The sequence below is a fragment of the Lagenorhynchus albirostris genome, chromosome 19 (assembly GCF_949774975.1).
Source record: "Lagenorhynchus albirostris chromosome 19, mLagAlb1.1, whole genome shotgun sequence".
Lineage (NCBI taxonomy): Eukaryota > Metazoa > Chordata > Mammalia > Artiodactyla > Delphinidae > Lagenorhynchus > Lagenorhynchus albirostris.
Window position 1 is genome coordinate 7,798,185 of NC_083113.1, and position 27,599 is coordinate 7,825,783.

At 59.5% G+C, this 27,599-nt stretch overlaps 2 protein-coding genes across 4 annotated transcripts; both read right to left on the minus strand.

The window, feature by feature from the left end:
- Positions 1–1,071: 1,071 nt before the first annotated feature.
- On the minus strand, positions 1,072–8,904 carry SPIB (Spi-B transcription factor). 2 transcript variants are annotated; one of them, XM_060130468.1, is made up of 6 exons: positions 7,027–8,904; positions 5,338–5,410; positions 4,840–5,051; positions 4,283–4,433; positions 2,819–3,054; positions 1,072–2,167 (listed from the first exon to the last, which is right to left on the minus strand). In XM_060130468.1, exons 1-6 carry the CDS (start codon positions 7,810–7,812, stop codon positions 1,538–1,540), a joined length of 2,088 nt encoding a protein of 695 aa, XP_059986451.1. In that variant the 5' UTR covers positions 7,813–8,904; the 3' UTR covers positions 1,072–1,537. The 2 variants fall into 2 exon arrangements, with proteins under 2 accessions (XP_059986451.1, XP_059986452.1); XM_060130469.1 differs by having other exon boundaries at positions 2,026–3,054; positions 7,027–8,794.
- Positions 8,905–8,929: 25 nt separating this feature from the next.
- On the minus strand, positions 8,930–25,306 carry POLD1 (DNA polymerase delta 1, catalytic subunit). Of its 2 annotated transcripts, none has more exons than XM_060130467.1 (26): positions 25,104–25,306; positions 24,628–24,741; positions 22,474–22,620; positions 22,263–22,388; positions 22,024–22,192; positions 21,852–21,933; positions 21,646–21,775; positions 20,972–21,102; positions 20,559–20,663; positions 19,097–19,237; positions 18,907–19,017; positions 18,388–18,579; positions 18,202–18,290; positions 18,017–18,133; positions 17,717–17,830; positions 17,256–17,403; positions 13,652–13,747; positions 13,398–13,535; positions 12,125–12,300; positions 11,644–11,796; positions 11,401–11,503; positions 10,434–10,566; positions 10,230–10,343; positions 9,864–9,916; positions 9,692–9,789; positions 8,930–9,116 (listed from the first exon to the last, which is right to left on the minus strand). In XM_060130467.1, exons 1-26 carry the CDS (start codon positions 25,303–25,305, stop codon positions 9,011–9,013), a joined length of 3,288 nt encoding a protein of 1,095 aa, XP_059986450.1. In that variant the 5' UTR covers position 25,306; the 3' UTR covers positions 8,930–9,010. The 2 variants fall into 2 exon arrangements, with proteins under 2 accessions (XP_059986450.1, XP_059986449.1); XM_060130466.1 differs by having other exon boundaries at positions 20,936–21,102.
- Positions 25,307–27,599: the final 2,293 nt, after the last annotated feature.

Genomic DNA, 27,599 nt, shown 5'->3' on the forward strand with positions numbered 1-27,599 from the left:
GCGGGGGAGGCGGGGGAGGTCTCTGTGCCCGCAGGGAGGGCACTGAGTGTCGGGGACTCCGGAGTCCCACCCCCGGGCGTGGGCATACATGATGGCTTGGGGCCCCGGCCACCTGGGACCCCGGATTGGCCGCGGCCCCTCGTGGGACCGCGCCCTGCGGGCTCCCCGCGATGGTTCCCGGAGCGGGCGCGGCGGGCACCGGAGGCGGGGGAGGGGGCGGGTGCCCCAGCGGGGGCGGGTGGGGAGACCGGGAAGGCCCTGGAGGGCTGCCCAGACATTGGCGCCCTTCCCGGCAGGGGTGCCTGTGGCTTTCCGTATGGGGGTAGTGGTGGCCGGACGCGGGGGTGCGGGGAGGTGAAGGAGATGAGGGGATTGCGGGAGGAGAGGGTCTCCAGGACACCAGATGTTTCGGAGAGGAGGGCGAGGTGGGTGTGGCTTGGAGTTAAGGCGGAGGGCAGGCGGGGAAGTAACGCCGGCTGGAGGACCCGGTGTTATTGAAGACAAGTCCCTCACCGTTTTCTTCCTGCCCATCGCCAACCCCCCCACCCCCCCACTCACACCATTCTTTTCCAAAACCCCCTAAGAGCTGGAAAATTCCCCGCCTCCACCAAGCGCGGAGCCAACCCGAAGGCAGCCCCTTGTGACGTCATGGGTTGCCAGGCAGACTGCTGCGCGGCTCCTGCGGGCCCAGCAGGTTGGTGGAGCGCCTGGAGAGCTGGGAGCCTCGCTCGCTACCCGCGGGCCTTATCCAGCGAGAGGAGGACAGAGATCCGGAGGAGGGCAGAAATTCAGAAACGAGGGACAAGACCCAGACGGAAAGGGAATCAGGAAGAGGGTGGGGAAGAACTCCAATCGTCAAGAAGAGACGGAGACAAAAACTGAATCGAACCACCAGTGCCTGCATCTCAAGCCCTGACCGCGGCCTTCAAGGCTCGGCCTGGTTTGGCTCTAACTGCCTCTTGCATCTCCTCTCTTATCTGCCCCCTCGCCGTCCCAGTGTCTCTGAGGGCCAGCAGGCCCGGATGGATGGGTAGCATTGCGGTCCCTGACAAAGGGTCCTAGAAGGTCTGTCTACCTTGACTCATTTTATTTTATTCCAAACTTGGGGTGATGATGATAGTTTTCGTAAAAGGTACCTCATTTGCAAGAGGAGGCCCTCCCAAAAGACACTGTGTCCCTGGGACCGCCCCAGGGAGGGGGGTGTGCTGTCCTCGAGGGCAGGTCCCAGCCCGGGCTCTGCTACCAGCCGCTGTATGCCCCCCTCAAGGACCTCTTCCCTCTCTGGATCCTTGGTGCTCCTTCCTCGACTTCCTTCTGGCTACCAGTGGGTGGATGGGTGGATTTCAGATGTATCAAAGGCTTGACAGGGCTGCAAGGGCCTTCCGAGATCTTCCTCCTCCTCTCCCCTTTCACAGAAGGGCCAAACTGGCCCAGAAGCAGCAAGTCTTTCACCCTAGACCCCCCAGCCACCCAGGCTCAAGGACTTGGGACTCCGGCTTCTTAGCCCACAGCCTCTGACACCCCCCGAGGGTTCCAGTCAGAGCTCCCACAGTTCATCCGGTCTTCTTCTGCTCAGGCTGGATTCACACGAGAATGGTTGGGGCGAACGGACAACTGAGAGAAGCCACCGGGGTATGACAGCCAGGGGCGATGGGGACTTGAGCAGATTGGAAAACAGATTCCCCATTAGAAGCGGCCAACACCCTGCTCCAGCCTCTCCACATCGAAAAGCTGGCCCACTGTTGCTGGATGGTGCAAAGTCTCTGGTTAGAACTGACATGGGGGGGGCTGCCACGGTCACCCAGAAATCAGTTGAGCGGCCAGAATTGATCGCCAGCATGGCCCTAGGGAGGGCATTACAGGAGGCGGAGGGTCCCCAGGAGAACTCGGAGCTGTTGGTGGGGTCCCCAAAAGGGCATACCAGATGAGGATCCCAGAGGGGCCTCAGATGTGATTGGAGGATTCCAGACAAACAAGGGCATCGCAGAGGTGGCCCGGATACAACAAGGTTCACTGAGGTCCGCCCTCCAGACCTGACAAGGGTGTTTTCAGACATGACAAAAGGATCCCAGAGGCACCGTAGATGTGATCGGAGAATTCCAGACATAAACAAGTGATAGCAGGGTGGTTCCAGAGAATTAGGGGATCTCAAAAATGACAAAGGGATCTGGGGGAACAGACAGAATGAGAGTCACAGATGGGCACAGAGACACGTATGCAAAGGGTTCCCAGAGGGACCCAGACATAACTAGGAGATCTCAGATGGGACAGGAGGGACTCAAACATGAGAAGGGGATCCCAGAAAGACCCTGGACAGGGCTTAGGGTTGCTGGCAGAGTCCCCCTTTTGGTGTGATGATCTGTAGGCTCACCCTCCCCTAGATGAGATTGAGAGATCGCAGACACACAAGGGATCTCAGACATCACAGGGGGATCCCAGAGAAGCTCTTGGGATTCTGGAAGCACTGCCCTGCCCCGCCCCTCCACACAGACACATAAGTATAGTCGTCTCTGGGTCCTTCAACCCAAGACATGAAGATCTTGGGGCCCCTGGACATGACAAGGGAATCCCAAAGAGGCCCCAGACATGACTGGGGGGATCCCAGAGGGACCCTGGGCAGGGCTTAGGGATTGTGGCAGCGCCCCGCCCCCACAGCCAGGATGGGGGATCCGTGGGTCCTAGGACCTAGGGTGTGGGGACGCCCACGTGACACAGGCGTGGAGCCCCTGAGAGCCCCAGAGAGGCCGCCCCGGGCTCAGGCCCGGCGGGCGGCGGGCAGCAGCGCACTATCAAACTGGTAGGTGAGCTTGCGCTTGACCTTGCGGATCTCGCCGGTCTTGGCGTAGTTGCGCAGGGCGCGCGCCAGCTTCTGGTAGGTCATGCGTTTGCGGTTGCCCTTCTGCTGGCCCCAGCGGCGCGCCAGGAGCTCCTTGTGCTTCGAGGAGAATTGGAAGACCCCGGCGCCCGGCTCCACCCACCACACGCACTCGCGCATGTCTCCGCGCGTCAGCAGCCCCAGCAGGAACTGGTACAGGCGCAGCTTCTTGCGGGCCCCTGCGGCGGGTGCGGGGCGCGTTAGCTGAAGCATCCTTCGGGCCCCGCCCCACCCCCTCCCCGCTTCACCCCGTCCCGGAACCGCCAAGCCTCTGTCTCCCCATAAAGAGAATTGGGGTGACGAAGGTGGCTGCTAGGTACACCTGCCTCTGTCTGTGCCACACTCCCATCCGGGGCAAGTTGCTCCCCTTTCCTGAATGTGCCACCCCATAACCCCCATCTCCCATCCCTGCTTTATATTTCAGGATGTGTCTCTGTCCTGTGACTGCTTGGTGGCCAGCACGTATCTGTTGAGCTCATGGATGAATCTGTGAAATGGGTTGGCAATGCTCCTCAAAGACTTATGACAGAGCTGACTTGTGGTGAAGAGATCTGAAGTGGGTTTGAATGTGGCCATTTCTCCAGCTCCAGGTCACTCAGTGTGTCAGTTCCGCGGGGACTGGGATCCTGGGAGAGGCCAAAGGGTCTGACTCCCGGGCTCCTTTAAGCAGCAAGGGCCCCACAGAGTTGGGGGGTTCATAGCAGGCACTGGATACAAGAACCCCACCTCTGCCATTTTCCAGCTGTGTGACGTTGGGGTGGTGACTTAACCTCTCTGAGCTGGTGTTTCCTCAGCTAAAAGTGAGGCTTGTGTGTGTGTTTTTACAAATCTTTCTGAAGCGCTTAGTACCAGGTGCTGCTCTAGGCACTGAACAATTATGAGCTCATTTAATCTTCATCATAACCCCACGAGATAGGGATGATAATAACAATGCCCATTTTACAGATGGGAAACTGAGGCCCAGATAGGGAAAGTAACTAATAATTCCAACTTCCAGGGGTTGTGAGTAATGGAGGGCACAGGGGCAGAAGCAGGGGTTGAATGATAGATGGGAGTTGATATTGTGATGATTTCTTTTGCTACTGTGTCCATAATGATGGTGAAGATTTATTGAGTGCCAAACTCTGTGCCGAACACTGCTATCTCATTGACATGTATGATCCCCCCTAATTCTCCCAACCACCAGCAATAGATACTATTACTGTCATCCCCACTGTACAGATAGGAGACCAAGGCACAGAGCGGTAGAGACAGTTGCCCAAGGCAACACAGCCAGCAGATGGCAGATCTGGGAACTGCCCTCAGTGCTGGAGTACATATCCTAGTTGCTTGGGAAGACATGGTTCCTTTAACCTCCCACCCCCATCTCCAGTTGGAGTCCCTCGCACCCCACTTGCGCCCACATACCTGCCTCAGATCCCCTCCCCTCGGGGCCAGCCATGAGGGCCTCATCTGACTCGCTGTCCGAGACCTCCAGGGCGGGACTGTCCAGCAGGAGGTCCTCTTCCTCTGACAGCACGGGGCTGGGGTATGGGGCGTACGCCAGGGGACCCAGGGTCTGTGGAAGGTCAGGGTTACCTGTAGCCCCAGAGGGAGGTCCCCCTTCTCTCACTCCCTCTGCTTTCGTCCCTTGGCTTCTTCCTGGGCCCCGGCCGTGGCCCTCCCCACTCTGCTCACAGCCTGCACTCTGGCCTCGGTTCAGATCTCCATGGCGTGGCCAGGGGATGCCCGGGCCACCTCCATGAGAGCCTGCTCCACACAGATAATGGCCTTCGGTGCGGCCCCTGACCCACGTTTGTGCCTCTGTTGGCTCGATGGTGCAATGGAGGAATAATGCTGCTTAACCTTAGAGGGTCGTCAGAGGGATGAAGGGGTTCCTGGGTGCACAGGTTTTGATGCAGTGCCTGGCACCTAGGAAACCTCAACCAAATGATGGGGATTTTCATGGTCACCCTGCCCCTCACCTGGCCTGTGAAGTCCTCCATGGGGTATGCTGGGAAGCCAGGCCCCGGGGCCTCCAGGCTGGGGGCCGGGTCCAGGTTCCCCACAGGGCTGTAGGTTGAGGGTCCGTAACAGAGCTGGACACCCTGGGTGTGGCTGAAGGTGGCCACAGCCGGGTCAAAGGTTTCATAGGAGGCGGCTGGGACAGCTGGACTGAGGCCGTAGCTCCACAGATCTGGGGGGAAGGGCGCTGAATCAGAAGCTGAGAGGTCTGGCCTCGGCCCCCTCCCCCTGGAAGCCCCTGCACTGGCAGAGGGACCATTGTGGGCTGTGCAAATCTCTGACCCCAGGATTTGCATGGGCAAGCGGGTGATTGGGAGAGGAAAGGGGAGGAGGTCTGGAGGGCTGAGCTAACCTCGTCCTGCTGTGCCAGGTGACAGCCTCCCCTGGGCCTCAGCTCTCCCATCTGTAAAATGGGCCCAAGGGGCAGGTGGGGAGGGTGCTGGGCCAGGATCACTCACCAGGAGCCCCGTCTGAGTCGGGGTAGCTGGGGTGCTTGCAGCTGTCCAGGTCATAGAAGACTCCATCTGGGTACTGATAGGGGTTGGGAATGAAAAGGGGTCAACCCAGGCTGCAGGGAGACCCCACCCAACCCTGGACCAGCGGGGAGACTATGACAGGCTGGGAGAGGGAGAGAAAGAGAGACACAGAGACTAGGCACCAGAGACAAGGGCAAAGAGAGGGACATCCAGAGATACAGAGTTGGGAGATAGATACAACACAGCAGAAATACACAAAGGCCCAGACCCAGACGCGCGCGCGCGCGCGCGCACACACACACACACACACACACACACACACACACACACACACAGAACGAGAGACACAGGTAGGGACACATAGAAAGAGACCAGGGTCTCGCAAAGGGACACAGCAGCCAGCCCCTACTAAGACTGTGGGCTTCCGGGAATCCCAGCACCTCACCGATACACAGTTGTGACACTGTAGCAGCTGGGGAAGGTGTAGATGAATTCCCCCAGTCTTGCCTGCCTGGGGGAGGGGGAGGGGGCCGAAGGGTGAGAGGCACAGAAGTGTTTTTAACAGAGGCTCTTTTAAAGAAGCTCTCCATGCTTTTTTAATCCCCCTCCATATCACTCCGATTCATCCCAAGAATCATGTTGCTTTAGCAATTAAGGTCTAAAACTAGATATATGCCATCCTGATAAACCAGTGATCTCACTGCAAGGTATTTACCCATGAGCACTGAAAACGTATGTCCACGAAACAGCCTTGTTCAAGAACAATCAGCGCAGCTTTAGTAACAGCCCCCAAACGGGAAACGGCCCAAGTGCCCAGAGACAGGAGAATGGACACACAACCTGTGGTGCGTTCCTAGGATGGAGTACTATACAGCAAGAAAAAAGGACCAACGTCTGACACACACTTGATGTCGCGTGAGGAAACCAGACCCAAAAGGTCTGTGTGATTCACTTTATATAAAGCTCAAAACCAAGCAAAACTAATCCGTGGTGGAAAATATCAGAGGGGTGTATTGATTGGGAAGGGACGTGAGGGAATCTTCCGGAGTGATGGTAATGTTCTATATCGCGGTCTGGTTCGTGGTTACACAGGTGTGTGCCTAAGTTAAAACCTCATTGAGCTGTACACAAGATTCGTCTCTTTCTTGACTTGTAAGGCAAACCTCAATTTTTTTTTTTTAAAGCAAAACTCTTCAAGTTGGAGGAGGGTGGGATGTACTGGCGAAGGGGCACCCACAGGGGGGTTTCTTTCCAGCACGTGAGTGGGGTTTTATTTCTTGGACTGAGCTGTGGGTTTATGGGGGTGGGGTATAGTATTCTGCACGTCTGAAATAGTCCAGACTCAATTTTTGAAAATACGAAGTAAAGCAGAGAAGAGAAGAAGGAGTAAGTAGATTTACTAAATGTGGGATGGACGGAGGAAGGGACACAAAGTCAAAGACACAAAGACCCACCCCTCCCCGTTCGAGGAAGTGGACCAGAGTCTGAGAGAAGAGATGTTAGGAAAACTTCTGTGATGGAATGGGTAGGAAGGGGGTCCTTGGAGGTACCGAGGAAAAGTCAGAAAGACAAAGGGACAGGAAGGAGTGGAGGGGGAAACTGAGGCAGGGAGGTCGCGATGGGCCACGTGGGTCCCCCCACCCCTCCCTGACCCCCAGGGCCCCAACTCACCAGACAGCTGAAGTGTGGCCCGTCAAGCCTGGAGGGGGAGAGACACAGGGGCATGTCAGGGGAGCCTGCAGCCTCCTGAGTCTCGAAGCGGTCGGGCAGATGGGGGATAGGCGACTGCAGCTGTGACCACCACAGCGCGCTCACTGCTGCGTGTCTCTGTGTGAGACCAGCCCCACCACACTCACCCCCACCAGGACAGGAAGTGGGGGGCGGGGGCCAGGCAAATGTTTCCCCCTCCCCCGGGGTTTGCATAGACAGAGGCTGGGCGGGGGCAGGGAAAGTGAGGGAGAGAAAGTCCCCGGAGAGATGTGGGCGCCCGAGGGCGGGTGGGGGCGGGGCGGGGGCCTTGGTGAGCGAGTCGGTTAAATGGGTCCATCTTGGACCGGAGGAGATAGATGGAGAGATGGACGTCGGGGTAGAGACGGGAAAACACAGAAGAGGTTCAGCAGAGGGGAGAGGAGAGGAGGGAAGGGAGAAAGGTGTGGAGAGACAATTCACATGGCATGGGATGTAGGAAGTATTTATTAAGCCCCACAGATAGATGGGGTGGGGGACAGACGGGGAGACAGAAGGAGAGATGAAACAAACTGGAGAGACAGAGAAAGACACAGAGAGAGGGAGCAAGAGGCAGAGAACAGAGACCCAAAACAGAAAAGATGTGCTAAGAAGCACGGTGAACAGACCCAGTGAGTGAGTCGGGGATGCAGTGAGACTCCGAGGAGATGGGGACAGAGACAGAGATGGAGGGCCACTTGGGAGGGGACAGCAGGGCAGAGAAGCAAGCATCCCAAGGAAAAGAGATCTTTGGGGTCCAGGGGAGACACGGATGGGACGGAGGAAGGAATCGAGGTGGCAGAGGAAAGAGATCCAGGAGGGGCGAGAGACAGTGTGGACCTCCCTCCCCTCCCACCCACCTGCCCCCTGGGTGGGGCAGGCCCGGCAGAGGGATCAAAGGTGAGGTGCAGGGCAGGGGTCCTGAGTACCACTTTCGGGTGGCCCCCACTTACTGTGCAGCCTCTAGGGTGAGCATGGTGGTGCTGGGCTGGGCTCGCTGCCGCCTGCAGACACCACCCCTATTTATACCTTGGCCCAGCCCCCTGGGGGGGGCAGGGGTGCCGGCGGCTGTGAGCTCAGCCCGCCTCAAAAATCCCCTCAGGGAGGGAGTCAGGGGAGGGGGCTGGATTGCACAACCCCTTGGTCACGTGGCAGGGAGGGTGGGCCCAGGGTCTGTCTGGATTTGGGGATCCCCAGGGTTGGGATGGGGGGATTGACCCTAAGGAGTGGAGATGGGAGAGGAGCCAGATTTGGGGGGACCCTGAAAAAGTAAAGGAGGGGTCAAGGGGTCCTGTGGGCAGGGGGGGTGGGGGGAGGCTCTGGACCCAGGAACCAGAGGGGAGTGGGTTGCCAGGCACTGGGGGCACGCCGAGACCGCCGGCTGACGAGAGCACTGGGGGGTGTCAGAGGTGGGGGGGCCCTGGGCTCTCAGAGTAGACGTGGGTTGGGCTGGGGTCCCTGAGAAAAACCCAGGGCCGAAGCCGGTGGAGACCCCAATGTGGAAACATTGTGGGTGTGTGACATGAGAGGGGGGTCCCCCTGGTCGTTCCGGGGAGCGGGAGCCTCCAAGCCAGGGGCTGCCCCAGGCCTGGAGGAAACAGGTCAGCACCTGGAGGGCGGGGCAGCCGGGCCAGAGGAGCTTGTGCCCATAGATGCTCTGCTCACTGGGCCTCGAGGGAGGGCTCGCGGGGGTGGGGGTGAGACCCGGCCCAGAGAGCTTGCAGGGAGGGTGAGGGAGTCCGGTGAGGGCCTCCTGGGGGTCAGTGGATCCCACTGAGTGGAGCTAACCCATTTGGGCCAGAGCTTATGACAGTGGACCACGACCCCCCAGGGACCACAAAGCACCGGGTAACAAAAGGCCTGAACTTTATTAATTCTCCGCCCATCCCACCCCACAAGGCCCCTGTGGGGAGTCGGCCGAGGTCAGAGGTCACCAGGCCTCGGGGCCGGGGGGCCCGAAGCGCCTCAGAAGCTGCTCCTGGTCCTGCAGGTCCTTCCGCACCTTCTTGCGCATGTAGAAGATGGGGCAGTCCCGGCTGCGGGTGAGGACGGGGGTCAGGGCCACTGCCCCTGCCCGGGCACACCAGAGTCCCACTGCCCAGCCCAGTGGTGGGGCAGGGGCCGTTCCCAGGACTTTGGCCCCTGTATGCTGCCCACCCACCTCCCCTCCCACGATGGGCTGTTTGCTCAGCGGGCATGGGGGGAGCCGATAACAGTGGGTGCTCACTCAGGCGCTGGGCCACCAGCCGTATATCACCTGGCACCTGGCGCACCTGGCGTGGGAACCCGCCCCGCCCACCTGTTCCCTGGGGAAAGGCTGGCCCCGCCTTGGCGGAGGGGGCCAGGACCGTGTGTGTGTGTGTGTGTGTGTGTGTGTCCCCATTTCCTGGGCAGATACTGGGTGCCCAGCACCCCCCACTCAGCAGCCCCCAACCCCACCCCAAGAAGGCTGGGATGGGCACTGGCCCGTTTTGCAGGCCAGGACGCCGAGGGTCGGCGATGCGGGGGGCGCCGAAGCCTGAGAGCCCGGAGCCAGGGCTTTGGTCCATAGGCCTCGGCAGCTCAGAGGAGCCTGGGCAGTCCAGCGCTGGGGCCCAACAGGCATGCCCACCTGGTGCAGATGACGTCCTCGTGCAGGCTGCCCTGACAGCGCTGGCACTGGGTCCAGAGGCGCGAGAAGCGCTCCTCCAGGGCGTTCAGGTGGGATACCTGGGGATGGAAGGGCTGAGTGGGCGGCCCTGCGCACCCCCAGCTGCCCCTCCCCACCTCCCCTGATCCCTCACCTCCTTCTGATACAGCTCCGACCCCCGGGCTTCGCAGAACTTGCACACGGCTCCTGGGGTGGGGGAGGGGGGCAGGTCAGCCTGGGCCGCCCCACCCCTGCCCCTTCCCCGCCCGCTGCCCATCCCGGCTTCTGAAAGTCCCCATCGATGAGAGAACAAGGGAGCAAGTGTGTGGAGAAAACTCCCTGGGGAACTCCCAGGGCGGGGGGCCCAGGACCCTCGCGGGGCTGCCTGCAGACAGGAGCCCCCCACCCAGGGGCCGGGACCTATCCAGGTAGCCATGCCAGCCCGTGGGGCCGGTGCCGGGGACCTCGGGTGACGGCAGAGGTGGGAGGGCAGGGGAACGGGGTCGGGGACGGTGCTCACCCTGGTGGCTGAGGACAGTGCGGCAGCCAATGCAGCAGTTTTGGCGTTTGGCGAAGGCCAGGAGGCCGCCCACCTTGCCCGTGAGTACTGTCTTGCAGCGCGTGTGGTCCCCGCCTGCGTGTGAAGGCAGGCGGTGGGCCCGATGCCCTCCCCCACCCCCCCACCCCGGTACCCCGCCTGCCCTGGCTGCCCCCCCGCCCGTACGCAGCAGCACGGCCTCGGCTCGGCCCTCGCCCAGGATGGGCTCGAAGATGCGCAGCAGAGGCTTGGCGAGCTGCTGCTCAAGGTAGTACTGCGTGTCGATGGGCAGGCTGTGCTCCAGCACGAAGAGGGGGTCCTGCGGGCAGAGGGGCCGGGGTGGCCTCACCAGGGGGGCAGAGTGGAGGGGCCGCAGCCACACACACAGGGGCCCGGGAAGGGATAAGGGGCTGCGGTCCCTGCCAGGCAGGGGGGCAGGGGCTGTGGTCAACAGCGGGCAGCCAGGGTGAAGGGCACCGGGAGCTGCCGTGCGTCTTCCAGCCATGAGTGGGGGCAATGGTGGGGGGCAGTCACTGGGCCCGGACTGGGATGGGGTCAGAGGTCATGGGGGTCCCTGGCCGCGGGCCCTGTGATCCATGCTAGGGTCCACAGGTAGGAGCCCTCAGGTCACCAGGGAAGGGTCAGAGTTCACGGTGGGGACAGGAGATGTGAAGGTGGATGTGAGCTGGAGCTGAAGGTTGGAAGCCAAGATAAGAGGTAGCAGGACAGGAACTAGGGACTGACAAAGGGGTGGGGGTGGGGTCACAGGTCACTGGACATCCAGGTAGGACAGGGGAGGGTATGAATCCAAGAGAATTACAAGTTGAAGATCCAGGATCAAGGAGTCAGTAAGAGACACAGAAACAGGTGGTGAGACAGACACTCTCGCTCTGTGCAGTGAGGCTAGGCCCCCTTCTGCAGGATGGAGCCAGGAGAGGTCAGAATAAGGGGGGTGGGGTGGAGGGCCTCTCCAGAGGGTACCGGGAGGCCCGGAGCAAAGCACTGTGGAGCCAACTCCCCCGGGTGTGTTGCGGGGCGGTTCTCAAGGCCCCGTGGGGCCTACGGAGAGAAACACCCTCCCCGCCAGGCCTGGAAAGCAGAAGTGAGAGCAGAGGAGAGCTGGGCGGGAGCGGGCAGCCCAGGTGGGCCTGACCTCGGACTTCATGTAGGCGGCCACGCCCTTGGCGGCACTGATGATCACGTAGGGGACACGGTCACCCAGGCTGGGCGCGCTCCCGGGGTCCCGCTTCCTCATCCTGCGGGGAGACCGGGGCGGCAGGCTGGGTGAGGGCAGGTGGGACGGTGGGGGCAAGCTGGGGGGTAGGAAGTGGTGGGCCCAGCTGGAAGGAGAGGGGCTATTTCTGGCCGGTCCCGCCCCCTACCGCGCTGGGCTAACCTCTCGGCCAGCTCCACATGGGCCTGCTTGCCCGCGTAGTCTGCAGCTGCGCGGGTCAGCTCCTTGGTGATGACCAGCTGTGAGATGTCGATGCGGTTACATAGCAGGTCGGAGATGACGTCCTGCGCATGCGCCACGGCGCCCGCGGGGTCTCTGCAGGGGGGCGGACGGATGGACGGGCGTCACCAGGGCGTCACCGGTGGCTGTGGCCGCCCGGCTGGCACCTCCACTGCCCTGAGGCTGGGGGACCAGGATGCTCTCCAGGGGCGGCGAGGGGCCCTGCCCGGCCGCAGGCTGCCAAGTGGCAGAGGCAGGGCCGGAACCCGCAGCTGTCCGACCCCACACTCTTTCCACAGCTCCGCCACCGACAAAGGGCTGGGCCTGACACCTGTGTCCCCAAGGGAGGAGGGGCTGGGGGCTGGGCTCCTGGGCCTGAGGGAAGAGAGGCCGGGCTCCAGGTCCGGGTGCGGGTTCCACACACCGGTCGATGAGCAGGCGGCGCAGAGAGGCGGTGACGAGGTTGGCCACTAGGGGGCAGTTGTCCCTGCGCACGGCCTCCAGGCCCTTGCAGTCCATGCGGTCATGGGCGTCAGACCGGGAGGAGAAGAGCAGGCCCGCATACCGCTTCTTGCTGATGAGCAGGTACGGGAAATAGACCTGGGGGGAACCCGCGGCTGAGAGCCCCTGAGGCTGTGGGGGCCAGTGCCCCATCCTGAGGCTTCCCCAGAAACAGACAGGGCCAGACAGGGATGGTCCCTGGGACACGGGAAGATGGACCCTAAGACCCCAGCACCTCAGCTCAGGGGGACACCCTCAGCACTCCAGGGACCCCAAGTCGGAAATGGGCTGGGATAAAGCTAGACCCTAAAACCCGAGATCCAGACACTGGGGTGAAGTCTGGAGAGCCCCAAATGGGGGCCTGAAACAGACCAGAGGCAGACGGGGGAGACCAGGCAGCACCCCCTCAAAGACAGGAGACTAAGGGCAGGGAGTGAGCCCTGGGGCAGGGACAGGCTCCAAATCTGAGAGGTGTACCCCAAGGCCTGACCCCAGCTTCGAACGCGGGGGATGAATCCGGCGTGAGGGCTCCCAGACCCAAGCCTGTCGCACGCTGGGAGGCAGGGAGCATTGGACAGTGGTACCCCGATCCAGGAGTTGCCCCGTCAGGGCCCCTGCTGCACAGGACAGCCCCTGAAAACACCTGAAAACCAGAGACGCTCCGAGACCGACGGGGTCTTTAGGAAACAGACACCGTTCTGCGTAGCAAAGCCCAAGGCTTTTGGGGGTTTCCAAAACCAAGGTCCCCAAACTCAGGAGGATCCAGGCAACACAATACCTCAAAACTGGGGCTTACGAAAAAGAGTTTTTAAATAAATAAATTTTTTAAAAATAAGGGACTTCGCTGGCAGTCCTGTGGTTAAGACACCATGCTTCCACAGCAGGGGGTGAGGGTTCGATCCCTGGTTGGGGAACTAAGATCCTGCATGCCGCACAGCATGGGCAAAAAAAATTTTTTTAATAAATAAATAAAACTGGCGCTGATGAACTCAAAGAATAGGATACCCAGGGCACCCAGATCAGCACACCTCGAAATGGAGACATAAGCAACAATGGGCATTCCTGGACGCTGATGCAGTAGGAGAACCCCACCCAAATGCGCTCAAACTTTGCAGGCACCCTGAGAATCAGAGACCCCCCCAAAACTGGCAAGACCCACGTCTGCCCACTCCAAGCGCTGGGGGGCCCCCACTTACTTTCTCAAACTCTAGCCGGATGGGTGAGGGGAAGTGGCCAGACACCCAGTCCGCAGCCTCCCGTCCCAGGGCCATGGCCTCAGCCACAGAGGAGACGCCAAATCGGCACATGACAGAGTCAGTGTCGCCATACACCACCTGGGGAGGGGCACGTGTGACCCAGAGGGTTGGGGAGATGCTGGCGGCCCCTGCACTTCCCACACCAGCCCCAGGCCTGTCTCAGGCCAGCAGTGGGCAGGCAGGAGGCCCCTGACCTTGGCATTGGCACTGTAGCCGTTCTCCACCGTGTACTTGGACTCCACGAGCTGCTTCGTTCTCTCAATCATCTGGCGCCCGAACCCAGTGACGCTCTGTCAGAGAGAGAATCAGGCAGAGTGAGGGCCCAGGGGCCGTCCCCAGGGAACACAGGCTTAGGGTCCCACCTCTGCTGCTTTCTGCAGCTGTGAGTATGGATGAGCCACTGCCCTTCTGGGCCTGTTTCCAAATCTGCAAAATGCGGCTACTGAGCTGCTCCTTAATGGTCTGCTGGAAGTAGGTCCCTGGCCCAGAGCCCTGGGCACAGAGGAGGAACTGACTGCAGCAAACAGTGGTGGAAAGGCTGGAGCCAGAAGAGGCCATCAGCTCAGTGTTTCTGTCCACGGAGGTGCTGAGAATCTGCGGACACTGCAGGCAGCTCTCCGTGGTGCAGGACCACTGACATTCCTGGTCCCATCCCCCTATCCTTGGGCAATCAGAAATGTCCCCCCAAAGGTAGGGTGCTGTACCAGGGCCATGGAAAGACCATTCCTTTCCAAATAAGGAAACTGAAGCTGGGGAAGGAGAAGGGACACACTAAGGAGAAACAGGCATGACTCTTCTGTTTTTGTTTGGATCTGCCCAGAAAACCTTTGTCTTTAACTAGAGCATTGAGGCCACTTATGTTTAGTGTAATTACTGATTATATCTGAGCTTAAATCTACCATCCAACTAACTGTCTTCTATTTGTCCCACCTGTTCTATGTTCCTTTTTCTTTCTAACTTCTTTCTGGAATGACTCAGTATTCTTTTTTTTATTATTATTCCACTCTGCTGCCCCCATAAGCTTGAGAGACAGAAATAGGGAAAGAGGCTAAGAAACAGAGACATAACGGAGACAGAGGGAAGGGGCTGAGAGGGAAATGACAGAGAGACAAGGCCAGGAAGCAGCAGCTGCTATGAGGAAGCCCCAGGGGAAGCAAAGCCACACCCTCCTGCCTGGCCTCCCCTCGGGGCTGGAACCTGACAGCCAGACATCCAATTCCTTCCACCAAGGAGGATGGGAGATGCCCCCAGAGACTATGAAGGGCCAGTAAGAGCAGTAAGGGTGGCCTACTGTAAAAGATTAACCTCGCTCAAAGAGAGGCCTGGCTCTCGGCTGGCTCCTGGGAGGGAACCTCTAAGCCAGGGGTCCCCAACCGCCCGGCCATGAACCAGTACCTGTCCGTGGCCTGTTAGAAACCAGGCCACGCAGCAGGAGGTGGGCGAGCAAGTAAAGCTTCAATTGTATTTACAGCTGCTCCCCCCCCACCCTTGCTCGCGTTACTGCCTGAGCTCGGCCTCCTGTCAGATCAGCGGCGTCATTAGATTCACACAGGAGCGCGGACCCTACTGTGACCTGCGCATGTGAGGGATCTAGCTTGGTGCTCCTTGTGAGAATCTAATGCCTGATGACCTGAGGTGGAGCTGAGACCGTGATGCTAGCGCTGGGGAGTGGCTGCAAATACAGATTATCATTAACAGAGAGGTCTGACTGCACAGAGACCAAAATAAATCAGTTGCTTGCAGACTCATATCAAAACCCTATCGGTGAGTGGCAAGTGAAAACAGGCTCAGGGCTCCCACTGATTCTGCATTACGGTGAGTTGTATAATTATTTCATTATATATTCCAATGTAATAATAATAGAAATAAAGTGCACAATAAATGTAATGCACTTGAATCATCCCCAAACCACCCCCCCTGCAAGGTGCATGGAAAAGTTGTCTTCCACGAAACCGGTCCCTGGTGCCAAAAAGGTTGGGCACCGCTGCTCTAAGCCCTTGGCGTGTCCTGCCTGACAAGTGTCTTTGTTCATCTGGGACCTTGGGTCACATCAGGTGATCTGTGCTAACGTGATTTGTGGTGGGGCCTTGGGCCACATGATATCCAGCTTGACGTCTGGAGGGACTGGAGACTGAGTAACTAAGGTCAGTCACATGGCGCTCCATGCACCTGACCCCCAGTAAAAACCCAGGACACCAAGGCTCAGGGGTGCTTCCCCAATGGGCAGTACCGTGTGTATGGTCACATATCAGTGCCGGGAGGAATAAGTGCTGTCTGCAGGACTACCCTGGGAAAGGCAACTGGAAGCTTCCACCTGGTCTCCCCTGGACTCTGCCCCATGTGCCTTTCCCTTGGCTGTTTTTTTTTTTTTTTTTTTCCGGTACGCGGGCCTCTCACTGTGTGGCCTCTCCCATTGCAGAGCACAGGCTCCGGACACGCAGGCTCAGCGGCCATGGCTCACGGGCCCAGCCGCTCCGCGGCATGTGGGATCTTCCCGGACCGGGGCACGAACCCGTGTCCCCTGCATCAGCAGACGGACTCTCAACCACTGCGCCACTAGGGAAGCCCCCTTGGCTGGTTTTAATCCCTATCCTTTCACTGTAATAAATCATAACCATGAGTATAACAGCTTTTCTGAGTTCTCGGAACCCTTTTAGTGAATCACCGGATCTGAGGATGGGCTTGGGGGCCCCTGAACTGTAAGTGGGTGTGTGTGTGCACAGGCCCCTCCCAGCATAAGGCCCACCCACTGCCAGTTCTTCCAGGTGTTCCACCCACAGCCATGTGAGGACTGACACAATGTTCAGGAAGGGAGCTCCCCGTGGCTGGAGGTAAACAAGTCTGGAATGTGCAGGGACCCAAACCCCAGGGGAAGGAGCTAGACAGAAGACCTCTCTAAGAATCTCTTAGGCCATGAGCTGAGGCACTGATCCCAGTGTGGCAGAACCTCAGACTCAGGCGCTCTGTGGTCGTGCCGTGGGTCTGTTTTTCTGTATGAACAGCAGAGTAAACAGGCCTAGGATGCTGCTGTGGCGGGGAGGGAGGTAGTGGGCTTTTATGCCCACATTCCCTCTCAAAGCAGAGCACTGCCCTAGCACCGGCCAAGCATCTTCCCTGGGATCCTCACACAGGGACGGGACAGGGGACCCTCGTGCCTGTTCCAACTGTGGCCAAAAACACACCGTGAATTAACGGCCAGAGCCTGACCGTGCCGTTGGGTGAGCCCCCAGCCCCGCCCCAGCCCCCCGACAGAAACACGGCCCTGCTCTCCCATCAGGAGGAGGGAGCGAACCTGCTCCCTGCTCCCCCACCCTCATGTGGACCAGGGGAGGAGGTGGGCTGGGGTGGAGACTGCCAGGGACATAGGGGCTGTCAGGTGACTATGTGACAGGTGAAAAGAATGAGCAAAGCTGCCTCCCTCCCTCAGTCCCTCGGCCTCTGCCTCCCCCGCCCCGCCCTGCTCCATCCCAGCCCTCCCGGAATTTATCTGTCTGCAGAGCGCCAACTGCTTTCCCATACACATTTACTGCTGTCACCATCTGTGTCCCCGCAAGGCTGGGCACCAGGGGAGGAACTCTCATCCACTGTGTCACCTGCTGGACCCACAGGGCACAAGGCCCAACCTACAGTGAACGGTCAGCAAGTGTTTGCTGAACCAACGAATGAACCAATCACACAAGCACCCACTCTCCAGAAGCTCAGCGGGTTGGGGCGATCTGGGCCCTGACCTCTACTACACTGAGCCCTGGTTCTCCCTAAGGGGTGGCTGTCTGTCCCTGCCTGCCGCGGTGCACTCACCTGTGAGATCTCCAGGCATGGCAGCTTGCCCACCTGGGCACCAGTGAAGCCGTACACAGAGTTGGCGCTCACTTTCAGTGCCAGCTGCCGCCCGTCCAAGACCTGCCGCCGTAGGGGGTCTGTCTCCTTGGCCAGCTCGGCCTTGGCCCTGGGAGGAGAAGGAGAAGGGGGAGGCAAAGGCCATTCAGGTGGCATTTCAGGCCTCAGGGGCAGACGAGAGGCCCGGGCCTGGGCACTGGTCAGGGTGCCTTTCTAGAAAGGGGTGTCACATACACTTGTGCAGGCTGCACACCGCACAGAGGTGCCCAGCACAGGGGCTGGAGGGAGCTGCCCGCGGGGCTGCCTTGTTCTAACGCAGGCACAGCTGCAGCTAAGCGCACCCATGACGGACAGGGATCGCCAGGCCGCCTCAGCAAGGCTGAGCTACGAGCAGGGGTGGGCGGCCGGGCTCAAGAGCCCACCTCTTCCGGGCGCTGAGCAGGTTCTCCAGGATCTGGGGCAGCAGCCCCTTCCGCACCGCCGTCTTCACAAACTCGTCCCCCGTGGGTGTCTTGATGAACTGATCCTCGGTCAGGCTGGGCCGAAGGTGGTGGGGGTGACACGCCTGGCCTCCCTGGCTCCTCCTCCATCCCCTCTCGGGACCCCCCCACCTCTTGCCAGTCCCCTCCCCTCCCCACTAGCTCTGGATCCCCAGCCCCAGCCAGCCTGAGGCCGGCCCCTGGGTGGTCTCGGGGTACACGTGGCGAGCGGGGCCACCATACCCCAGTTTCTGGGCGGCCCCGGGCCGTAGAAGCGTGGTGTAGCACAGGTTGTGGGCCATCATGATGGACGGGTACAGCGAGGAGAAGTCCAGGGTGGTGATTGGGACATCATAGTACCTGGGGGGCCGGGAGGAGTCAGGGCGGGGAGCCCCCCTGCCCCCACCAACCCCGCCACCGGGCCTTACCCTTTCAGGGGCTCGATGACCGTGGCCCCCGTGTAGTCCTCGCCGCCCTCCGTCTTCACCACGGGCATCAGCAGCCCCTGGCGCATGGCCTGGGAGGGCAGAAGGCGAGAACTGTGGATGGGCGCGGGCAGGGCCCCTCAGCAGGGAGCGTGGTGGCCAGGCCCGCCCTGGGCTCCGCCCGCTGACCTGCCGCAGCAGCTGGGACACGACCTTGACCTGCTGGCCGCGGCTGAGCAGGTAGCTGAGGGGCACGCCGGTGACGCGCGCCATCTCCATGGCATTCACCAGCACCATGAGGCGCTCCAGCAGCCGCAGGGGCAGGAAGGCGTCCTTGAGGCAGTACACGGCCAGGCGGCGGCGCGTCTGGTCGTTCCCATTCTGGGGACGGGGGCAGGCATTAGGGGACAGGGAGGCGACAGCGTGGGAGGAAGGAGGAAAGAACGGCACAGCCTGAGGACTTAGTGAGGCCCAGAGGTCGGGGCAGGGCAGCGGAACAAAGGTCGCCATGCCAGAGGTCGCGGGAGTGGGTAGGGACAGGGGTCCCATCTGCGGGGCGAGATCAGAGGTCGAAGGTAGGAGCTAAAGGGGACGGTCAGGAGAGCAGGCGGATGTCCCGGGCCAGGAAGGTAGGTGGGCGCCGAGGGCCGAGGTCGGGAGGGTGGGGAGAGAAGGGACGGCGGGAAGCGGGTCGGGCGGCGCGGGCACCTGCAGGTCAGTGATGATGCTGTGCTGCACGTCCTCCTTCTGCTCGCCTAGGAAGTGGAAGCTCACGGCATTGAGCGTGTAGGACCGGAGCTTGTACTCCCGCAGCAGCACCTGCAGCGAGCGGGAGCGGGTGGGCGGCGGCCCCGGGGAAGCGGCCCTGTGAGGGCGGCCGCCGCCTGGCCCGCCGTACCTGCAGCATGTCCATCTGCACGCGGCCCACCATGCTGACCACCTTGCTGTCCCGCCGGCCGGTCTGCCTGGACTGGAAGGACGAATCCCGAATGCTGGAGCGGAGGCCGGACACACGGCCCAGCAAGGGGAAGGTCTGCACCTGGGGGCACAGCACATGGGGAGAGCGGGGGCTGTGGCGGTGGGATCCGCACGGCCGAGCCACAGCAACGGTAACCAGACAACCCATGACACCCCCTGCGGTGCCACCCTCTCTTCCTGCTGGGAGCCCTGCGGGCAGGGGCAGCTCTGGGGCAGAAGGACCCTCTGTGGCTGGACAGGCACGGATGGGAGGCTGGGACAGGGAGAGTCAGGGGCCCGAGGGCTGGGGCGTGAAGGGGCAAGGATGGTGCCCAGGGGCTGCGGGAGCAGGCGCAGGGGCAGACTTGGGGATGGTGCTAGCTTGACGGGGAGGCAGCGGGTGCTCGGGGTGGGAGGCCTGGAGGATGGCAGGGCACGGTGTGGAGCACCAGGTCTGCACTGGCGACAGTGCGTGAGCCGGGGCCAGGTGTGGAGGAGAGGCCTGAGCTGGGCTGGGAGCAACGAGGCTGGGGCTGGAGGGCAAGGGCAGGGAGCGGAGGCCGGAGTATAGACGCCAGGCCGACAGGGGTGGGCTTCTCCCTGGAGCTGCCGGGGGCCTTAAAGCGTGCTTGTTTGCTTTTTCCATTATGAAACTGGCCAAACATAGAGAAAAGGAAGAAAATAATACAATATATACCCCGTTAGGAGTTGAACTGGGTCCCCCCAAAAGATGCTGAAGTCCTAACTCCTGCACCTCAGAATGTGGCCTCATTTGGAAATTGGGTCTTTGCAGGTGAGCAAGTTAAGTTGAGGTCATTAGGGTGGCCCTGATCCAATATGACTGTGTCCTTGGAAAAAGGGGACATTGGAGCACAGAGGCATGCACAGGAGGGAGAGTCAGGGAGAGTGCCACGTACACTCCAGCAATGCCTGAGGCGACCGGCAGCTATGAGAGAGACCTCAGAAGGAACCAACCCTGTGACACCTTGACTGGCCTTCCAGCCTCCACACTGAGAGACGACACACAACCGTGGGGCTTTGTTACGGCAGCCCCTGCAAGCTCACACGACCCCCCAGGCCCACACCAGATTCAAGCATCAAGGCTTTGCCACCTACTTCAAGGACACCCCCTTTTTCCCTTATTTTTTGTTGACATATTTTAAAGCCCGAAGAACAAGGCGCTGCACCCCTGCCCACTTCAATCTGCCCCTCCAAATACACGAGGCTTTTCTGACTTAACCACGAGTGCTTCCTCGCCTCTGCAAAAGCCACAGAAACCTTCTGGGCTCTGAACGGGGCAGGGACGGGGCCAGAGCCGGGGTTTCAGGGAGGCAGCCGCCCACAGCCTGAGCCCTCGGTGGGGTGTCTGAGGGCAGCCCCACGCCCCCGCCCGCCCGCCACACCTTGAGGATCTGGGCCCGGGAGATAAGGTACGGAAGGTCGAAGTTCTGGATGTTGTAGCCAGTGATCACGTCGGGGTCGATGATGCGGACGAAGGCGGACCAGGCCTGAGGCAGGAGCACACCGGGTCACCCAGGCTGTCATCCTGGTCAACCCCCTGCCATGGATCCTCCCCACTCCTGGAATGTTCTGGAAGCCCCCAAGAGTAGCCCAAGAGCCCTCCCACCCGTGGAAGAAAGACTGGGAAGGTGCTTCTGAAAATAACGAATCCACAGGGGAAACGGCTCGGGAAACGGCTCAGAAAACGGCCTCGCGCCTGGGAGGTGCAGTGTGGGGAGCTGAGGAAAATGGGGGTCGGGGGGCACGGAGCGAGAGCCACCTGGAGCAGGTCCTCCTCCCGCTCGTAGCTCTGCACCTTGGCGCCCAGGATGGGGGCGCAGGGCCGTAGGGTGAGCGCCAGGCGCAGGAAGGGCTCTGGCTCGCCCCAGCGCAGGCCCAGGGAGCAGATCTGGATCACGGGGTCCCGCTCAGGCTCCGGAAAGATGCCTGCAAGGGGAGGGAGGAGGGGGAGGCGGAGACCTGACCCCGATGCTCCCTCGTGGCACGTCAGGTGGGTGCACCTCTAATCTCACCTGGCCCACCCACTCCTTTCTGTCCCCACTGCCTGCAGAGCCTGCACAATCCACCCTGGCTCCCCACTGCCTGTAGCTCCAGGCCCTCTTCCCCATCCCTCACAGACTGGGCCCTCTTCCCCATCCGTCTCAGACTGGGCCGACCTGCCCCAGCGCCTCTGCACTCGATGCTCTCTCTGCAGGGAATGCTCTCCCCGCCCCACTCCCCGGCCCCTCCCTCTTCACGAAGCTTAGCCCCTCGCCCGAGGCCTCCCCTGCCCACCTGTCCGAAGCAGCCCTGTCTGTCTCCATCACCTTCCTCCTTTGCGTTGCGAGTCTTTTAATAACCTGTCTGCTTGTGTGTCTACTCCCTTCTCCCTGAGTGAGCTTAAGAAATGCAGGGACTCCCCGGGTGAGACTGGCATATCACTAACATCCGGAAGAAGGAAGGGAGGACCCCCAGACCCCGGGGACACACCTTTGCGGCCCGCGCACTCGATATCAAAACTGAGCACCCGCAGAGGTGCGATTCGCTGCCACTGCCCTTCTGGTGGGTGACTGACCACATCCGACCACAGGACGTCTGCCTCCAGCTGACACAGTGTGGCCTGTGGGGACAAGGTGGGTCAGCGTCCGCAGGGTCCCGGCTCTGTGACCCCCACCCCACCCCGGGGACCCACGCACCTTCCCCTCCGGCCTCAGGACGTATTTCCCAGCCGGGAGTTCCAGCCAGTTGCAGCCAACGATGTCTGCGTCCACCATGAACCTGCAGGGGGACGAGGGTCAGTGGGCAGAGGCTGGCTTGGGGGGTGAGGGGAAGGAGGCGAAGGTTGGAGAAGCGAGGCGGGGGCCATACCGGATCTCAAAGTCAACGTTGGCCTCGTAGGGCGCGAAGCTGGGGGTGCCCAGGCCGGCAACGCGGATGCCCTGCTCCAGGACGCGGCGGGCGGGAGCCACGAGGCGGGGCAGCGCCAGAGTGATGCGCAGAAACGGGGAGGGGCCATGCCCGTGGTACCCAAACATGCCTGCAGACGGAGCGGGTTGGCACCGGCCTGGAGGGACCCCCACCCACCTGGCCCCTGGGGCAGCACTCACTCTGCCGGGAGCACAGCTCCATGGCCAGCACGGCCGGCCCCGTGAGCTCCTTGCCCCCGCGCTGGTCCCGGCTGATGGCCGTGTTCAGCTCCCGCTGCAGGTCACTCAGGTGCTCAGGCCCAAACCCTGGGTGTGGGAGGGCCCGTCAGAAGTGCAGGGGGCCTCCAAGCGGTAGGGGCGAGGAGGGGTCTTCGGGGTCGGGGCCACTCACCGGGGGGTGCCGGGGTGTAGAAGTAGGGCGCAAACCCGTGGATGTGGCAGCAGACAGAGACGCCCTCGTCGGTGACCCCGAAGGCGCGGATCACCGGCACGGAGTCCTGGGACGGCAGGGGCACCCCAGGCAGGGGCCGTGCTAGGCCTGGGGGTGTCATAGGGTAAGGCAGGGGCTGCTCTCTCGGACACCTCAAAGGTGTGCCTGCCTCCCTCCTGGTTTACGTGTCTACCCTTGTCCTCCTTACAGTCCTTTTCCCACTGCACGGCTAGAGGGAGCACCCCACCTTTTTCGCAAATTTCAAAAGTAGAATCAACTTTGTGTGGGCAGCATTACGAGCTTTAACTTAGGGATAGATTCGTGTAACCGCCCCCAAATTGGGGTACAAGACGGTCCCGTCACTCCAAACGGCTCCCTCAAGCTGCCCCTTTGTAATCACACCTGCTTCCACCCCGCCCCCTGGCACTGCTGGTCTGTTCTCTGTCATCCTGATTTTGTCTTTTTGAGGCCATCCACAGAATGGAGTCAAACAGTACATAACCCTCTAGGTCTGGCTTCTTGCACCCAGCATGGCACCTCTGGTATCCATCCATGTCGTTGCATTTGTCAAGTTTGTTCCCTTTTATTGTGGAGAACCACTGTGTGATATGTTACCCATTCACCTGCTGCAGGACATGTGAGTTGTTCCTGGTTTGGGGTGGATATGAACAGAGCTATCAACATCCATGGATTTTGTTTGAATGTAGGTGTTTGTTTCTCTAGGGTAAATATCTAGGGGTGGAACTGCCACATTCTATGGTAAGAGTAGGTTTAACTCTTACATCTCAATAAAGCTTGGGGAAAAAACCAAAAATTCAATTACTACCAGAAAAATAAAAAGAGTAGGTTGAACTCCGTAGGAAACTGCCAGGTTGTTTCCCAGAGCGGCTGCATCAAACTGTGGCCCCACCGAGCACAGGGAGCTCCTGGCACTGTGCAGCCTTGTCCGCACTTGCTGGCGTTGGTATATTTCACCTTAGCTTTCCTCACAGCTGTGCGTTTGCGTCTCATGGTGGCTGTCATTTGCATTTCCCTGATATCTGATGACACAGCACATCATCTCATGTGCTTATTTGCCATCGTAGATCCTCTAGCGAATTGTCCAAGTTTTCTGTCCACTTTCGACCGGATTGTTTTCTTTCTCTTGAGATCTGAATGTTCTTTATTCGCAGCACTGGTCCTTTGTCAGACATATGGACCGCAAACGTTTCCTCCCCGCCTGTGGCTTGTCGTTTCATTCTCGTACAGGGGAGTCTTCGAAACACAAGTCAGGGCTTAGAGGGGCTCTCCCCATTCCCAAAGGCTCCCCAGCTTTCTCAGAATGGAGCCCCGAGGTCCTCAGTGGGCCAACGGGATCTCCCGCGACCTCCCACCTTCATCTTCACCCCTGGCTCCCACCTCACTGGTCTCCTGGCTGTTCCTTAAACATACCAGACCTGCTCCCTCCTCAGGACCCTCTGCCGGGAATCCCGCTTTCCCAGACATCCCTAGAGTTCCTTGTTGCCTCCTCAGAAGGGCCTTCCTGCACCTCCATGACGCGAGGTCCAGCACCGCTGCCCTACTCGATGCTCCTCGGTTACCCTCACCACCACCTCACGTTCCGCTTCCTTTTTTTTTTTTTTCCTGGACGCACCATGCGGCTTGTGGGATCTTAGCTCCCCGACCAGCAACCGAACCTGAGCCCTCGGCAGTGAAAGCACAGAGTCCTAACCACTGGACCGCCAGGGAATTCCCTCCACTTCCTTTCTTATTCTGCCTCTCCTTCTAGAACGTGAGCCTCTGAGCGCAGGGACCTGGTCTGCCTGGAACAGGGCTGCCTCAGTGCAGACATTCATTTGTTCCTGACTAACTGGATGGATGAATGTATACCACACCACACGCCTCTCCCCTCTGCGAGGAGCCAGCTCCTTCAGGCCTCATTTAGAAGATGCCCCCCTCCTCCAGGATGCCCCCACCCCAGCCCTGTCCCTCCCTCTCGCAGCCCTGGTCACCTGGGCGGGGACTATCTGTGTCCATCTCCTCCCACAGAGCCAGAGGGGCTGACCTGACCCAGCCTCCACCTGGGAGCCCAGGGCCCCTCCTCCCACCCACCAGGCCTCTGTCCCCCAAACTCACCCACGTAATGGTCGATTTCCAACTGCTGGAAGATGAGGGGCTCCGTCTGGGGGTCCAGGGGGCGTGGGGAGGGCCGAAGCCACCGGGCATCTATGGCTGTCAGGGAGAGCTGCCCTGGACGCGGGAGAGGGAAGCAAGGCTCCATGGGGTTGTGGTCCTGCTTCGGAAATAAGTACTAAGTGCCTTCCCAGCCCTGCCAGTGATCCCTCAGGTGGCATCAGACTTGTGAAAAGAAAGTCAGGTGGAGGTCGTGGCCTGGATCAGGCCAGAAACTCGAGAGAGATTCAGGAGTCAAGGGTCAAAGTTAGACTGGAAGTGACAGGAAACAGAGGTGGCCTACTGACATGGGGTCAAAGGTCAGCCCCTTGTGGAGCTCAAAGTGAGCCAGGGGCTGGCAGTCAGAGGTTACAGGTCAGCTCCATGGTTCAGAGGCATGACAGGCGTGGGGTGCAAGGGGCTCCTGCTCTAGGTCTCACCATCCGCAGCCCCCTCCAGGGCCGACTGCAGCTCCTCCTCCTCCTGTTCCTGCAGCCTGTGCTCTGCCTCCATCTCCTCCATCAGCGCCAGCTCCTCCTCGAACTGCGATGGCCGATATGCCTCATCCTCTTCCCAGAGGCCCCCACGGGCCCGCTTTGGGGGCACCCCAGGCCCTGGGCCTGGTCGCCGCTTACCATCCATCCTGTGGGGCAAGTTGGAGCAGGGTGAGGGTGCCCATCCTCTCCATGGCCTCCCATGTACCCACCATGACCGTGAGCTTTTAAAAAAAAAAAATCTCCATAGTGGGGAATTCCCTGGGTCCAACGGTTAGGACTCCGTGCTTTCACTGCTGAGGGTGCGGGTTCAATCCCTGGTTGGAGAGCTAAGATTCCACAAGCCGTGTGGCGCAGCCAAAAAATAACTATCAATCAATCAGTCAGTCTCTGGAGCACCTGAAGAGTAACATGACTCTCCACCCCCCCCCACTCTCCCCACCCCAACCCCCGCCACAGGCTCGGGGGGCGCTGGCACCTTCCAGATGCCCAACGAGCATCAGCAATGCCCAGCTCGGTTTAACCCCTTCCTCACGTGCTCAAGCCCTCCACATGATTTTTGTCCTCGTTTGCTTGCCCCTTGCCAACCCCTTGGCACCAGCCCTGCACACCCTCCACCCTCTCTCATCACAGACGTGGTCCTCAGACCATCCCTTTCCTTCCCATAAGCCCCTGTCCTCAACGCCCTCGCCTGCCCCTCTCCCCATTGGCCCAGGCCTTCCTCCTACAAACAGCTGGGAAGCGCCTCCTTCAGGCCTGTAATTTGAAGTTATTAAAAATGAAAAAATTTTAAATTAGTTACTTATTTAGAAAAATAAGTTGTAAAAAAGTACACTTCTCCCAGCATCAGGCCAGGACGGAGGGGATTATGAAAACTAAGAGCAGACCCAGACCCAGCTGGGAGAGAGTGGGGGAGGGGACAGGTCAGCTGCCCTAGGTGCAAGGGAACACCTCTGGATCTTATAACTATCCCCCCACATCCAGTCTCCCCTTAGTCCTTTTTGCAACAGACCCCTTGCCTTGGAGCTGCCACAGGCAGTCCAGCCTCAGACTACAGTTCCCAAGGTGCATTGCAAGGGGTAGTCACATGATCGTGTTCTTTCTCACGGAATGGGGGTGAATGTGAGGTGTGCAGCTTCTGGGACAGCCTGAAAAGAAAGCCCGCCTTCCAGCCTTTTCCCCCTTCCCCATGGCTGGAGCGTGGATGTGGCGGCAGTGAGCCAACCTTGACCACAGGGACAAGGACAACACTGAAGGGGATGCAGAGCTCCAAGTTGGAAGGAACCTGGGCCCTTGACAACCTTCTGGAGCAGAGCTGCCTACCTTTGGATGGCTATGGGGAGACATAAACTTGCATCTTTCCTGGGCTACTGTGCCTTGGTGTTTCTTTATTATAGCAGCTTAGCCTAAACCTTAACAAACACAGCATGGAAAAATTCCGAGCTGACTGGGGATGTGTTATGGCAAATGGTGGTGGTATACAATGGTACACTTCTCAGCATTAAAAAGGAGGTGGCCACTGATATACTCACAGGATGACCGAATTTCAAATAGACAGCTAATGGGAAGCAGCCACATAGCACAGGGAGATCAGCTCCTTGCTTTGTGACCACAGAGATGGGTGGGACAGGGAGGGTGGGAGGGAGATGCAAAAGGGAAGGGAAGAGATACAGGGATATATGCATATGTATAGCTGACTCACTTTGTTATTAGCAGAAACTAACACACCATTGTAAAGCAATTATACTCCAATAAAGATGTTACCAAAAAAGTGCATAAAAGAAGCCAGACACAGGAGTACATGCTGGGGAAATGGGGAGTTACTTTTGGGGTGATGAAAATGTTCTGAAACTAGACAGAGGTGATGGCTGCAGAAAATTGTAAATGCACTAAATGCCACTGACTACCCACCTTAAAATGGTTAATTTCACCTCAATTTAAAAAAACAGTATATACTGTATGATGCCATTTACACAAAGTTATAGAATAGACTAAGCTCATCTATGGTACTAGAAATCAGGCTGCTTCTGGGGTGGGAGAGACTGACCGGGAAGGGGCATGAGGTTGTTTTGTGGTGTGATGGAAATGTGCTGTACATCCAACTGTACGCTTGAGACCTGTGCATTTCACCATATGTAAATAGCACCTCAAGTAAAAGCAATAAAAGTGGGGAGGCTGCAATTCCACATCTAGGGGTTTATGCTACAGATACACTATCACATAATGAAAACCTGCATTTACAAGGTTATTTCCGGCAGCATTGTTTGCAGTCGCAAAAGACTGGAAACCACCTAAATGTCCTCCCCTGGGGGACTGTTTAAATAAGTTACATGAATTCCGTTCCATGGAATATTATGCAGCTCTATAAAGGAATGAGGAAGCTCTCTATGTACTGAGACAGAGGACTCTCAAAGACCCATTGTTAGGTAGAGAAAGCAAAGT

Coding starts and splice junctions, on each gene's coding strand:
- POLD1 (XM_060130466.1), bottom strand. CDS start 25,305: ATGGATGGTAAGCGGCGACCAGGCCCAGGGCCTGGGGTGCCCCCAAAG. Junction 18,134..18,201: donor GTCATCGAGCCCCTGAAAGG/GTAAGGCCCGGT, acceptor CCGGCCCCCCAG/GTACTATGATGTCCCAATCA. Junction 10,567..11,400: donor CCGCCTACATGAAGTCCGAG/GTCAGGCCCACC, acceptor CTCTGCCCGCAG/GACCCCCTCTTCGTGCTGGA.
- SPIB (XM_060130468.1), bottom strand. CDS start 7,812: ATGCTTGCTTCTCTGCCCTGCTGTCCCCTCCCAAGTGGCCCTCCATCT. Junction 5,052..5,337: donor CGACTCAGACGGGGCTCCTG/GTGAGTGATCCT, acceptor CCTTCCCCCCAG/ATCTGTGGAGCTACGGCCTC. Junction 2,168..2,818: donor AGACCGGCGAGATCCGCAAG/GTCAAGCGCAAG, acceptor CTGTTCCCCCAG/ATCCCTTTGTCATTTTTGAG.